Raw genomic sequence first — 15340 nt, 5'->3', positions numbered from 1 at the left:
TGGAAACAGTCTTGCAATCCTACTCTGGACCAGCTCCAATCCAGCATATCTTTTCTTCGACATGGGGCCCAAAACTGCTCACAATATTCCAACTCCACGAGTCACCTCCTGCCATCCTGAAAAAGACTCCTTTATCCCTCCTCTGCACCTTCCATCAGTCAGCCAATCCTCTATCCATGTCAGTATCTTGCCCCTAACACCATGGGCTTTCATTTTACTTAGCAGCCTCCTGTGTGGCATCTTGTCAAAGCCTTCTGGAAATTTAAATAGATCTCATCTACTGGCTTTCCTTTGTCTAACCTGCTCCTCCAAAACAAAACTCGTTAACAGACAGGGAACAAACTGTAGGAATAATGGGTCTTCTTCTGAATAGCAGGCAGTGACTGGTGGGTACAACAGGATTGGTACTGGGTCCCCAGCTATTCACAATATACATGAAAATGACTTAGATGAGGGAACAAATTGCACTATCTCAAAATTTGCAGACGACACAAAGCTGGGTGGAAGGTTGAGCTGTGAGGAAGATGCAGAGATGTTGCACAGTGATTTGGATTGGCTGAGTAAGTGAACAAATAAATGTTAGATGCAGGGTAATGTGGTTAAATGTGAGATTGCCCACATGAGTAACCAAAATATGAAGGCAAATTATTATTAAGTGGTTGTAAATTGAGAGGAGGGGGATGCTCAAAAAGGCCTGAGTGTCCTCATGCACCAGTTGTAGAAAAAGAGTGTGCAGGTGCAATAGGCAGTCAAGACATCCAACTGTATTATAGCCTTCACAGCAAGAGGACCTGAGTACAGGAACAAAGATATCCTACCGCAATTATACAAGACGAGAGGCCACACCTAGAATAGTGTGTAAAGATTTGGTCTTTTTACCTGAGAAAAAATATTCTTGCTATACAGGAAGTGGAGTGAAGGCTTAGTAAATTGATTCCAGGACTGACATATGAGGAGAGGTTGAGTCCATTAGACTGTACTCACTGGAGTTTAGTAGAATGTGGGAGCAATCTCATTGAAATCTATAAATTCCAGGACTAGACAGGTTAATTAGAGTCATAGAGATATACAGCACGGAAACAGACCCTTCGGTCCAACCTGTCCATGCCGACCAGATATCCCAACCCAATCTAGTCCCACCTGCCAGCACCCGGCCCATATCCCTCCAAACCCTTCCAAATGCCTCTTAAATGTTGCAATTGTACCAGCCTCCACCACATCTTCTGGCAGCTCATTCCATACATGTACCACCCTCTGCGTGAAAAAGTTGCCCCTTAGGTCTCTTTTATATCTTTCCCCTCTCACCCTAAACCTATGCCCTCTAGTTCTGGACTCCCCGACCCCAGGGAAAAGACTTTGCCTGTTTATCCTATCCATGCCCCTCATAATTTTGTAAACCTCTATAAGGTCACCCCACAGCCTCTGACGCTCAAGGGAAAACAGCCCCAGCCTGTTCAGCATCTCCCTATAGCTCAAATCCTCCAACCCTGGCAACATCCTTGTAAATCTTTTCTGAACCCTTTCAAGTTTCACAACACCTTTCTGATAGGAAGGAGACCAGAACTGCACGCAATATTCCAACAGTGGCCTAACCAATGTCCTGTACAGCCGCAACATGACCTCCCAACTCCTGCACCCTATACTCTGACCAATAAAGGAAAGTATACCAAATGACTACTTCACTATCCTATCTACCTGAGACTCCACTTTCAAAGAGCTATGAACCTGCACTCCAAGGTCTCTTTGATCAGCAACACTCCCTAGGACCTTACCATTAAAAGTGTATAAGTCCTGCCAAACCAATAAATTTCCCAAAATACAGCACCTCGCATTTATCGGAATTTAACTCCATCTGCCACTTCTCAGCCCATTGGTCCATCTGGTCCAGATCCTGTTGTAAGGGTGCAGACAGGGATCATAATCTAAATATAAGGGGTAAACCTTTTAGGACTGAGATAAGGAGAAATGTCTTCAGAGTGGTGAGCCTGTGGAATTCAGTGCCACAGAAGGTAGTTCAGGCCAAAACAATGTGTTTTCAAGGAGGTGGGAAAAACAGCTATTGGAGCTAAATGAATCAAGGGTAGAGTATTGAGCTCAATGATCAGGCATGATAATAATGAATGGTACAGCAGGCTCAAGAAATCTGGTTACCTACTCCTGCTCGTACCTTCTATGTTACTATGTTATTTCCCCTCGTGGGAGTGTAAGATTCAGAGGGCAAAATCTCAGAATAAGGGGTCACACAGCAAAGAAGAACTTGTTCACAGGCTCTGAACCTGTGGAATTCTTTACCACAGAAGATGGAGGCTTGATCTTTAAGCAGATTTAAGTTGAGATAGACAGATTTTTAATCAGAAAGAGAATCATGGGTTATAGGGAAAAAGCAAGAAAGTGGAGTTCCGCATTTTACCAGAGCAGTGAGGAGAGAAGGAGTGGTGAAGTGAGGGCTGCTGGGAAGAGTACGTTTTCCCGCATTAAAAGGGACTTACCTCGGGAGTCGGGCCTCCATTTGCCAAAAGGTGCAAGGGAGGAGCGAAGGAGTTCTGGGAAGTCATATATTTGTGTGGTTGCGTTACCCAAAACACTACTCGGGTAGTGTCTCCCACTCATCATCCTCCTCTAGCCAAAAAAAATGGACCTGTGCGCCAGATTAGTAAGGTAACAAGTTCTTTTTTATTCCTTATTTTTTCAACAGTCTCTTTGGGAATTTAGAATAGTGGGAATGGAGGTTAGGGCAGTTGAATGTTCCTCCTGTAGAATGTGAGAGGTAAGGGTCACCACGAGTGTCCCTGCTGACTATATCTGCGGGAAGCGCACCCAACTCCAGCTCCTCAAAAACCGCATCAGGGAACTGGAGCTGGATGAACTTCGGATCATTCGAGAGGCAGAGACAGTTATTGAGAGGAGTTACAGGGAGGTAGTCACTCCTAAGGTACAAGAAAAAGGCAAATGGGTTACAGTCAGGGGACGGAATGGGACCCGGCAGGCAGTGCAGGCATCCCCTGAGGCCATTCCCCTCAACAATAAGTATGCCGTTTTGGGTACTGTTGAGCAGGGGGGGGGAACTCACCGGGGAAAGCAGTGGGGTACAGGGCTCTGGCACAGAAGGGAAAGGGCAAGGGCAAGAGGAGCAGAGCAGTAGTCATTGGGGACGCCATAGTTAGGGGGACAGATAAGAGGTTCTGTGGGGACGAGAGAGACTCATGGTTGGTGTGTTGCCTCCCAGGTGCCAGGGATCGTGATGTCTCTGATCGTGTCTTTGGGATCCTTAAGGGGGAGGGAGAGCAACCTCATGTCGTGGTCCACTTGGTAGGAAGAGAGATGGGGATTTAAGGCAGAAATTCAGGGAGCTAGGATGGAAGCTTAGAGCTAGGATGAACAGAGTTGTTGTCTCTGGTTTGTTGCCAGTGCCACATGCTAGTGAGGTGAGGAATAGGGAGAGAGAGGAGTTGAACATGTGGCTACAGAGATGGTGCAGGAGGGAGGGTTTTGGATTCTTGGATAATTGGGGCTCTTTATGGGATAGGTGGGACCTCTACAAGCATGATGGTCTTCAGAGGAGTACCAATATCCTCGGGGGGGAAATTCGCTAAGGCTATTGGGGTGGGTTTAAACTAATCCAGCAGGGGAATGGGAACCAAAACTGTAGTTCGAGTATAGATAAGGTTGAGAGTAGGGAGGTCCGAAATCAAGTTTCAGGGACGCAAGATGGCACCGGCAAGCAAGAAGTTGGTTTGAAGTGTGTCTACTTCAATGCCAGGAGCATCCGGAGTAAGGTGGGTGAATTTCCAGCATGGTTGGTACCTGGGACTTCGATGTTGTGGCCATTTCGGAGACATAGATAGAGCAGGGACAGGAATGGTTGTTGCAGGTTCCAAGATTTAGATGTTTCAGTAAGAACAGAGAAGATGGTAAAAGAGGGGGAAGGTGTGGCATTGTTGGTCAAGGACAGTATTACAGTTGCAGAAAGGATGTTTGGGGACTCATCAACTGAGGTAGTGTGGGCTGAGATTAGAAACAGGAAAGGAGAGGTCATCCTGTTAGGAGTTTTCTATAGGCCTCCGAATAGTTCCAGAAATGTAGAGGAAAGGATAGCAAAGATGATTCTCGATAGGAGTGAGAGAGACAGGGTAGTTGTCATGGGGGACTTCAACTTTCCAAATATTGACGGGGAACACTATAGTATGAGTACTATAGATGGGTCAGTTTTTGTGTGGTGTGTGCAAGAGGGCTTCCTGACACAATCTGTAGACAGGCCAACAAGGAGCGAAGCCACATTAGATTTGGTACTGGGTAATGAGCCCGGCCAGGTGTTAAGACTTGGAAGGAGGTGAGCACTTTGGTGATCGCAATCATAATTCTGCCATGTTTACTTTAGAGATGGAAAGGGATAGGTGTATACCACTGGGCAAGAGTTACAGCTGGGGGAAAGGCAATTATGATGGAATTAGGCAAGATTTAGGAAGCATAGGATGGGGAAGGAAACTGCAGGGGATAGGCACATTAGAAATGTGGAGCTGATTCAAGGAAAAGCTACTGTGTGTCCGAGATATGTATGTACCTGTCAGGCAGGGAGGAAGATGTAGAGCGTGGGAGCTGTGGTTTACGAAGGAAGTGGAATCTCTGGTCAAGAGGAAGAAGAAGGCTTATGTTAGGATGAGATGCGAAGGCTCAGTTAGGGCACTTGAGGGTTACAAGGTAGTCAGGAAAGACCTAAAGAGAGAGCTCAGAAGAGCCAGGAGGAGACATGAGAAGTTGTTGGCGGATAGGATAAGGCTTTTTATAGGTATTTAAGGAATAAAAGAATGACAATAGTATGATTAGGGCCAATCAAGGATAGTAGTGGGAAGTTGTGTGTGAAATCAGGGGAGATTGGGGAAGCACTAAATGAATATTTTTCAACAGTTATCACTCTCGAAAGTGACAATGTTGTCGAGGAGATTACTGAGATACAGGCTACTAGATTAGGTGTGATCGAGGCTCACAAGGAAGAGGAATTAGAAATCCTGCAAAGTGTGAAAATATATAAGTCCCCTGGGCCAGATGGGATTTATCCTAGGATCCTCTGAGAAACCAGGGAGGAGATTGCCAAGCCTTTGGCATTGATCTTTAAACCACCATTGTCTACAGGAATAGTGCCAGAAGACTGGAGAGCAGATGTGGTTCCTCTGTTCAAGAAGGGGAGTAGAGACAACCCTGGTAATTACAGACCAGTGAGCCTTACTTCAGTTGTCGGTAAAGTGTTGGAACAGGTTATAAGAGATTGGATTTATAATCATCTAGAAAAGAATAATTTGATTAGGGATAGTCAACACGGTTTTGTGAAGGGGTAGGTCGTGCCTCACAAACCTTATTGAGTTCTTTCAGAAGGTGACCAAACAAATAGATGAGAATAAACCGGTTGATGTGGTGTATATGGATTTCAGCAAGGCGTTCGATAAGGTTCCCCACAGTAGGCTATTGTACAAAATGCAGAGGAATGGGATTGTGGGAGATATCACAGTTTGGATCAGTAATTGGCTTGCTGAAAGAAGTGGTGGTTGATGGAAAATGTTCATCCTGGAGTCCAGTTACCAGTGGTATACCGCAAGGGTCGGTCCCGGGTCGACTGCTGTTCGTCATTTTTATAAACGAACTGGATGAGGGCGTAGAAGGGTGGGTTACTAAATTTGCAGATGACACTAAGGTCGGTGGAGTTGTGGTTAGTGATGAAGGATGTTGTAGGTTACAGAGGGACATAGATAAGCTGCAGAGCTGAGCTGAGAAGTGGCAAATGGAGGTTAATGCGGACAAGTGTGAGGTGATTCCCTTTAGTTGGAGTAACCGGAATGCACAGTACTGGGCTAATGGTAAGATTCTTGGTAGTGTAGATGAGCAGAGAGATTTCGGTGTTCAGGTAAACAAATCCTTGTAAGTTGACAGGGTTGTTAAGAAGGCATACAGTGTTTTAGCTTTTATTAATAGAGGGATCGAATTCCAGAAGCATGAGGTTATGCTACAGCTGTACAAAACTCTAGCGCGGCCGCACTAGGAGTATTGTGTACAGTTCTGGTCACCGCATTATAAGGAGAACGTGGAAGCTTTGGAAAGGGTGCAGAGGAGATTTACCAGGATGTTGCCTGGTATGGAGGGAAGGTCTTATGAGGAAAGGCTGAGGGACTTGAGGCTGTTTTCGTTAAAGAGAAGAATGTTGAGAGGTGACTTAATAGAGACATGTAAGATAATCAGAGGGCTAGATAGAGTGGAGAGGGAAAACCTTTTTCCACGTATGGTGACGGCGAGCACGAGGGGGCATAGCTTTAAATTGAGGGGTGATAGATATAGGACAGATGTCAGAGGTAGGTTCTTTACTCAGAGTAGTAAGGGTATGGAATGCTTTGTTTGCCAACTTTAAGTTGTCATTGGACAAGCATATGGACGCACATGGAATAGGTTAGATGGGCTTCAGATTGGTCTGACAGGTCTGTGCAACATCGAAGGCTGAAGGGCCTGTACTGTGCTGTAATGTTCTATGTTTTAATGTTCTATGTTCTATGTTCTATTATCTGATCAGCCACCATCTCATCGAATGGCAAAGCAAACCTGATGAGCTTAATCTGCCCATTTCTACTCTTATGTCTTATAATCATAAGCTCAACAATCATATTACTTAATACCTCATTCAACTCAAGATATTAAGCAATTCTTCAACTTTTACATGATGATTAAAAGGTCATATTTATAATATGACTTATAATTATAACCTTAATGAGAGGCTTCTGTTTGTGGTTGATTAGGCTGCATATATCAAGAAAACACACTGCTTACCTCAGACCTGAGCTGTTGCTGCTCCATGGCAATGATGATGGCCTGAGGGTTGGAGGCCATATTTTCTTCAGATTCTTTAAAACTTGGGGAAGTTCCTACACCTCCACTCACAAAACTAACAATGTTTTCAATAAATGCATGTATTCCAAGAGACTGATTCAGATCAAAATCAGCAGCATTGTACAGGTGAGAAGAATCATACGGCCAATCTCTACTAGATTTCAGCCGCGCCCAAGTGGCTCTCAGTGAATCTGTTGGGCTATAAAGAGGTCCTGTGGAGTATGAAATGACGGAAATAAGACTAAATTCATATAGAACTTTTTGTGAACAAATACAATCTCGTCAATTTATACCATAACAAGCAGACCAAAAAAAACATGCAGAAAGCAAAATTAAAATAAAAAAAACTGCCAGAATCTTACTTCTTTTATTGCAATAACATGATAGTAGGGAGAAAATGGGAATAATTGGCCATCTGTGCCAGTCCTGAAGATTCCTAGCTGACATATTTTTTTGGGAAACACTGTTGTATAAGCACATTGCAAACCTAAACAAAACACAAGGGAACTTCCGGAATTAAAACTGGTATATATAGTGATATAGGTAACAATAACCGTAACATCTAGTCATTACATTGCTTAAGCTGTGACTTTCTGCTGAGGCAAAGCAACAGCACCACCACAAAAAAACCACCCAACCTACTGGTCTCACAATTATGGTGCATAACAGATGGGACAAACCAATGCTGCAACAATTAAGGGACAGTATATACTGTACATGGCGTAATATATGTAGGCAAGCTTAAAGCTTTAAAAAGGGTAAACATGCCATCATTTACTTGCTTGCAGCTCTTCTTGTTTCTGGGACTCAACTGGCCAACAAGGAGTAAACACACTACCACATAAAATCAGAAGACAAAAGGAGACATTTGATACAGCACATGCTTGGAAAGTTTGTGTGTGAAGCAGCTGACTGCTTTGGGCATTAAATAACTATAAGAAAGTCTGTTCAGCCATTAGAAGATTGCACACAAACAGTTCAAACTAACTTGGAGAATTGTTACTGCCATACAAAGCATTATTTCTCAGGCAATTTTATACTGAATATTCTTACTCAGCTAATATAGTGCATTAAATAATGTTAAGATATACAAAAATATCATTGAACTGAATTTAAGCTTGAGTCCAGTGAAGTGTTTACCAGTTTACATTACGGGCTCTTTCACATTATGCACAAAGCATATCCTCCAATTTCCTGTTTTTCCCCGAAACACAAAAACTATCGATGGACACAAATATGCAGAGTCAAGGCAACTGATGGTACGAGTACATTTGCTGCAGGCTTGAGTAAAACGTATGCTTGAAATTAACCAGAGAATAGGACAAAAAATCCTCCCATTTGCTCATGAATGGCATCAAAATTTAAAAATGAAGATTATAAAACTAAAACGATACAACAACACTTAGAAAAAGTAACAAAAATGAACATTGCCAGTTCTGGTTAAACTGATATATTTTACTAGAATTTTTCAGCATTATATTCACATCTAAATTTCAAAAGCAGCAGAGAGATCTACACATTACTCACCTCGCTTTCTCTGAACTGATGCCAAATCTAAGTCCGCATCTACATATCTTCTGGAGCTCTTTCAAAAGATAAAACAATGAATTAAATTCACAAGTCATTAACAACCAAAAAGGTAAACTATATTTCAATTTAAAAATAGAGGCTACCAACAACTTGTAACTATATCTTTTAGCTTCTGGCCACTACTTGAGTTTACTCTTAAACAGTGTGGTCAAGCTCAAGGAACCACTGAAAAATATCATAATTACCTTAAATCAAAGACATATCAGAAATGACTTTCAGACTACTCAGACCCCTTGACATCATGGTAGCCCACAAACCTCGCAACACACTTAAACAACGACTAAAGGACTGAATAGATACCACCAACAAAACTAACGTCAATTACAAGATACCATTCAAGAACTGTAAAAAAAAAACTACATCGGACAAACTAGCAGGAAACTTGCCACCAGGATACACGAATACCAACTGGCCACCAAAAGACACGACCCACCCTCACTAGTTTCTACACGTACAGACAAAGAAGGAGACTACTTTGACTGGGAGAACACACATCTTAGGACAGGCGAAACAAAGACATGCACAAGAATTCTTAGAGGCATGGCATTTTAACCAGAACTCCATCAATAAACACATCGACTTGGATCCTATCTACCTTCCCTTGAAAAAAAGAACTGGAAATGACATCACCCACTTTAAGAAACCAAGATCAATAAATAGAGAAGCGGGACATACCAGCAGCGTTTCACCGCAGACTTTCACTGATGATGTTACCTTGTATGGTGATGAAATGTCTGAAAACAACCTTCAAGCTCAGCGAGCTAACTTACTTACTAATCATCAACCTGAACTACAAATCTTCTCAAAAATCACTAAATATCATAATTGTCAGAGCTAATTCTCCATTTTGATGCACAAACACAAGTGCTGACTCGTAATTAATAACTAAAATCTAATTAAGCTGATTAAAATGTTAACCTTCAATTTTGCCTCTAATTGCTTCTAAAATCAATACAATCACAATATTGTTTGCATCAAATTTATTAATAATGATACCATCCAAAAATATTGAGGACACAAATTCTGTTTTCCTAAATCTGGAGTCACACAAATCTCCTGTACTTTCAAACAGCTACATGCTTAGTAATATCTCATCTATTTCTTTTAAACTCCCATAAGTACAAGCTCAATCTACTCTATCTCTTCTCATAAGAAAATCCCTCCATATTGTAATCAACCAAATGAATCTTCTCTGGACTGCCCTAGTGTCAATGGTCACCTCATGTAAGGAATGATACAAAGTTCTCAGTAGTCCAGGTATGGTCTGATTAGTGCCTTCAGTTTTAGCAATGCCTCCTAATTTTTACAGTCCATATCCTTAAAATAAAAAGTCAACATTCCATTTGTCTTCCCTATCACACTAACTTGAATGAGAGTCTTTTGCAATTCATGCATCAGAATCCCAAACTCCTGTGTGCTGCAGCTTTCTGAAGTCCTTTCTTTAAATAATCTTTAGTTCTTCTATTTTGCCCACCAAAGTACGTAACGTCACATATTCCTACAATTTGTTCAATCATTAAAGTTGTCGTCTACTCACAACTTGTCTATGTCCCTTTCTAGAATGTGCTACTTGCTCCAATCCTCACTACTTGCTTTCCCACTTATATTTGTGTCATTTTGGTTTCCCTTTATCTATTCTGTTTGTTAGCTCCTCAGAGAACTATAATAGATTTGTCATGTATGTTTCCCCCTCATGTTGACTGCCTGATTGTATCATGCACTTCTAAATGGTTTGGTAGTGCATTGTCACCAATCCAAAATACTTTGATTTTGTACACTAACCTCTCACATCGGACTTTAAGACCTTTCTAAAAATCTAAATATGCTCCCTCATGGATTGTACTGTTTTAGTCCTCAAAAATCTCCAGCTATTTGTCAAACATTGCTTTCATAAATCCACTTGTTCAAGTTAATTTCACCCAGACTTTGAAATCGCAATTAAATACTGTTGTTTAGTCCACTCCTGTGGCCTGAACATAAAAACAAACTGCCAAGTGTCTGTATAGTATACCATAACAAGTGTGATCAAAGCAGATCTTCTCTCCTTGCAACAACTCAGTATTTTACTCTCAAATGCAAAATTGGACAGTATAAAGCTGAGGTCAAACATCTCCTCAGAGAGTGAGATCACAATAAAATCAGCAATTTCACTCATTTCTCAATGAACAATATCATTTGAATTCTGATCTATCTGCCCACTTGTCTGACATCAGTGCATGGCCCATGATAAGAGAAAAGGAGATATAAAATAACTTGAAAAAACAAAGTTCACATCTCTGCAGGAAAAATGTCAATAAACGCACCTTCCAATATTATCAAGAATTAAAAGAAAAACTAAAATATTGAAAGCCCTCCCAAAAGCCATCAAAAACTGACCTGGTTGCAGTTCGATATAATTTTTCTCAAATCTTGAGCTCTGGCTCGTAACTCCTGAATAATGCTACAGTAAGTCAATCAACTGAATAATTAAACTGACTTCTCTGTAAAAACACGATTAAAGGCTTTATACCTTGCTGAATTTCAAAAGTCAGTGAATAGCATCTACGTGTGGGCGCATTCACTGGTTCAAATACCCGATTAATAAGAACAAGAGAAACAGGCAGAAGTAAGCATTTCAGTCCCTTTAGGCTCCAGCACACTGCAAGATTGCGGTTGATTTGCCTCATGCAACAACTCATCTTTCATGCCAACTCCTCACAAACATCAATGCAGGAGCACATTATTGCATATGCTGGAGATTAATGAATCAGGCAGCAGCCATGGAGAGAAAGCAAGCTCTGAACAACAGTCATCTAGACTCAAAATGTTAGCTTTCTTTCTCTCCATGGATTCTGCCTAACCCATTGTGATCTCCAGAATTTTTGTTTTCACCTTACGGACTTCAACTCCGCGATACTTCAAAAATGTACCAACCTCCTCTTTAAACACTTTCAATGTTCTGACCTCCACAACTCTCTAGGGTAAGGAATTCAAGTTGTTCATTACCCTCAAAAGAAATTTATCTGCATTTCAGTTTTAAATGAATCACCCTTTATTCCGTAACTATATCCTGTAGTTTGGGATACCCCATTAGTGGAATTCTTCTTAGCATATATCCTGTTAAGCCGTTCTCAGAATCTTGCATGCTTTAATAAGGTTCTTTTCAACATAGTACAGTCCGCACAGTACATGCCCTTCAGCCCTCGCTATTGTGCCGACCTTTTATTCTACTCTAAGCAAACGAACCAAATATCCCACATTTTACTATCATCCAGCTGCCTATTCAAGAGTTACTTAAACGTCTCTAACGTATCTGACTCTACTACTACTGCTGGTAGTGCATTCCACACACTGATGCCCTGTCATTTGCCCTCCTGGGATCAGTTCAGTAAATCTACTTTGAAGTGCCTCCAATGCCAAAACATCTGCTGTTTCTTATAAAATGGGTGTCGAAACTGTATCCAAGAGGCCAGATGCAGCCTCACCAACTCTCTTATAGTTGTAACAATACTTTCCTATGTTTAAAATCCAACTCCCTAGCAAAAAGGCCAAAATTCCATTTGCCTTCTTAATTATTTGCAGCACCTGCATGTTAATGCTTTGAGTTTCATGCACATGAACACCCAAATCCATGTGAACTGCATTTTTTGGAGTCTCCCTCCATTTAGATGATAGTCTGCTTTTTAATTCTTCCTTGTGCTATGACTTCATACTTGCCTATATTAAAATACATCTGACAACTTTCTTGTCCACTCCCTCAATCTATCTATCCCCTTGTATTCATTACATCCTCATCACAACATGCCCTCCTACCTATTTTTGTACCTTCAGCAATTCTGGATACATTACACTCTGGCCCTTTTTCCAAGTCATTAATACAGATATTTTAGAAAGGCATAAGTCTTTCAGACAACACATTAATCCCAACTCTACACCTTGTATGTCATCTAATCCTCAATCCAAGCTAATACATTACCCCCAATACTGTGAGCTCCGGTCTTGTACAACAAACATTTATGTGGTACTTTATCGAATGACTTTTGGAAATCCAAATAAATTACTAAAATTAACTTGGTTTGTTAAACCTTCAAAGAACTCCAGCAAATTTGTCAAACATTTCCTTTTCACAAAACCATATTGGCTCTTCAACAACTGGTGTTCGATAACAGAACACATTTATTTCAGTGTAAAAACCAGCAGATATTCCACTCTAAAGTGTGTTATAGATATAACACATTTGCTGTTAAAATTCCATAAGCTTTTATCCTTTATAGGTTTGTAGGCTTCTTAGTAAGCCTGTAGCATATGCATGCAAGAGCTCATGACTACAGCCAGAGGTCTGAAGGATGAGAGTTAAAGTCAACTTCACAGACACAGGCTATGTTACCCTTATCCGGATTTGAGATTGGTGCTGTGGTAGTTTGTACATTTCAGCCACATCGTCTTTAGGTTTTATGCACTGGCCCTGATTAAAGTTGAGGTGGAAAGGTTTACTAAAAACCCTGCTGGATCTGAATCTAGTTCAGTACCCTAATTCCTCCTCCTAGCAGTGTGCCTTGCTTAAATTCCTACATGCTCTAAGTCATGTTCGAATGCCGGAACAAATCCTATCAGGCCATCTATGTCTGGAAGTAACTTCTTTCAGTACAATATGTCATTCTACACCTTGTACAGTGCCAAAACTTTAAAACAAGCTTATAAAACCTGAAGCAAAACTACACAATTGTACTAGCAGCCAGAAGAAATAATTCAGAGACTAATTAATAAGCATTTAATGATCCTATTAGAGTGCTATCCTTGCATGCTGTTTCATGCAGCATTCAACTGTACAAGGTTGAGACTAGGTGTGACCATTTCAAAATGCAGTGGTGACTTGCGATCAATGCTGCACAGGGATACTATCATCGTCTGGCTGCTCTGCATGCTGCCCAGAATCACACATGGAAACCATTTAGTGTGATGTTACCCTGCAACTTTCCATGGAAGTGTGAACAGATATTTCATAGATACATGCAGCACAGGAAATGCCCTTCGGCCCATCGAATCTGCACCAACAAAACTACCACTAAAGGTGCGTTAATCCCATATCCCTGAATGTTATGCTATCTCAAGTGCTCATCTAAATATTTTTTAACAGTTGTAAGTTTTCCAGACTCCACAAACTTCCAGGCAGTGCATTCCAGATCCCCAACACCCGCTGAGTGAACAGGTTTTTTTTAAACCAAATCCCCTTACCCTAAAACTACACCTGACCCTCAACCAAAAGGAACAGTTGCTCTCTATTCACCTTGTCCATACCTTTTATAAACTTATACACCTCAACCATGTCCCCTCTTAGTCTTTTCTGCTCTAAAGAAAACAATCCATTCCTATGTAGTGATGGATCATTATAGCTCAATTGCTCTATCCCGGGCAACATCCTAGTGAACCCTTCTCTGTAATCTCTCTTGTGCTAGCACATTTTTCTTGCACCAGAACCGCACACAGTACTCCAGCTGTGGCCTAATCAATGCTCCGTACAACTACAATGTTACCTCCTTGCTCTTATACTTTAAGCCACAACTAAAGAAGGCAAGTGTCCAATATGCCTTATTCACATGTTCTGCTGACTTCAGGGATCTGTGAATAATTACCCCAAGGTCCCTCTGTTATTCAAGTTTCCCAGTGTCCTGCCATTCAAAAAAATACTCCTTCGCCTTGATTCTTCTTCCTTGCACTATCAGGGTTAAATACCATCTGCCACTGGTCTGCCCAACTGACCAACCCATCTATATCTTCCTGCAACATACAACTATCCGTTGCCTCTCAGCACCAGGGACCCAGGTTCAATTCCACCCTCAGATGACTGTCTGTATGGACTTTGCATATTCTCATTTTGCGAGAGTTTCCTCCAGGTGCTCCAGTTCCCTCCCACAGTGCAAAGATGTGCAGGTTAGGTGGATTGGCCATGCTAAATTCCCCACAGTATCCAGGGATATACAGGCTAGGTGGATCAGCCATTGGAAATGCAGGGTTACAGGGATAGGGTTTTTTGGAATGGGGTGGGGGGGCAAGGGGAAACACGAGGTGGGATGCTCTTCAGAAGATCGGTGCTGACTCGGTGAGCCAAATGGCCTGTTTCCACACTAGGGATTCTATGATTCCCCACTATTAATCATTCTACCAATCTTGGTTCTTCTGCAAATTTGCTTAACATTCTCTCACATTTTCATCTATATCAGTTCTGTTTATATCAAACAATCAGGATTCCAGGACTGTTCCTTGTTGTATATCACTGGACACGAGCCTCCAGTCACTTAAGAAGCCTTCTGCCTCTACCCTTTGTGCCCTCTGACTCAGCCAGTTTCTGATTCCATCCTTCTCTGTTTATTGTAGTAACGTCCCTCAACTTTACATGCTTTAACATTCTCAGTCCCCCATCTGGGACCTTGTCACAAGCTTTGCTAAAATCCATATAACTACATCAACTGCACTGCCCTCATCCATACATTTGGCATTTTCAAAAAATTCTGACATTTGTTAGGCCTGACCTTTCTCTGACAAAGCCATGTTGAATATCCCTAACTAGCCCATGATTTTCCAAGTGGGTATTAATTCGCTCCTTCAGAATTTTCTCCAATAGTTTCCCTACTACTGGCATGAAACTCAGCAGTCTGTATTTTCCTGGTTTATCTTCTTGAAAAGTAGAACCAGATTAGCTGTCCTCCAACCCTCTGGCATGGCCCCCATGGCTGGAGAGGAATTAAAAATTTGTGTCAGAGCCCCTGCAATTTCCTGCCATACCTCCCATCACAGCCTGTGGTGCAAGTCAACCAAGCTAGGGGATTTGTCTGATTTTAAGCATGGGAGACCCTCCAATATCTCCCAATTTCCTATGTCACCTCGTGCAAGTTCCTCAGTTTGT

General features: G+C 41.6%; 1 protein-coding gene across 8 annotated transcripts in view; it reads right to left on the bottom strand.

Annotated features, from left to right (window-relative positions):
• herc1 (HECT and RLD domain containing E3 ubiquitin protein ligase family member 1) overlaps positions 1-15340 on the bottom strand; it is a 466732-nt gene that overhangs the window by 271408 nt on the left and 179984 nt on the right. For 6 of the 8 annotated variants that reach the window (XM_072553316.1, XM_072553320.1, XM_072553317.1 and 3 more), the window contains 3 exons: positions 8395-8452; positions 7636-7701; positions 6808-7079 (listed from right to left, as the gene is read on the bottom strand). In XM_072553316.1, coding sequence (XP_072409417.1) covers positions 6808-7079; positions 7636-7701; positions 8395-8452 — 396 coding nt within the window. The remainder of the gene's footprint in view (positions 1-6807; positions 7080-7635; positions 7702-8394; positions 8453-15340) is intronic. The other 2 variants (XM_072553323.1, XM_072553321.1) reach the window with 1 other exon arrangement.

This window comes from Chiloscyllium punctatum, chromosome 33, assembly GCF_047496795.1.
Source record: "Chiloscyllium punctatum isolate Juve2018m chromosome 33, sChiPun1.3, whole genome shotgun sequence".
NCBI lineage: Eukaryota > Metazoa > Chordata > Chondrichthyes > Orectolobiformes > Hemiscylliidae > Chiloscyllium > Chiloscyllium punctatum.
This window is presented reverse-complemented; position numbering and strand designations above follow the sequence as displayed.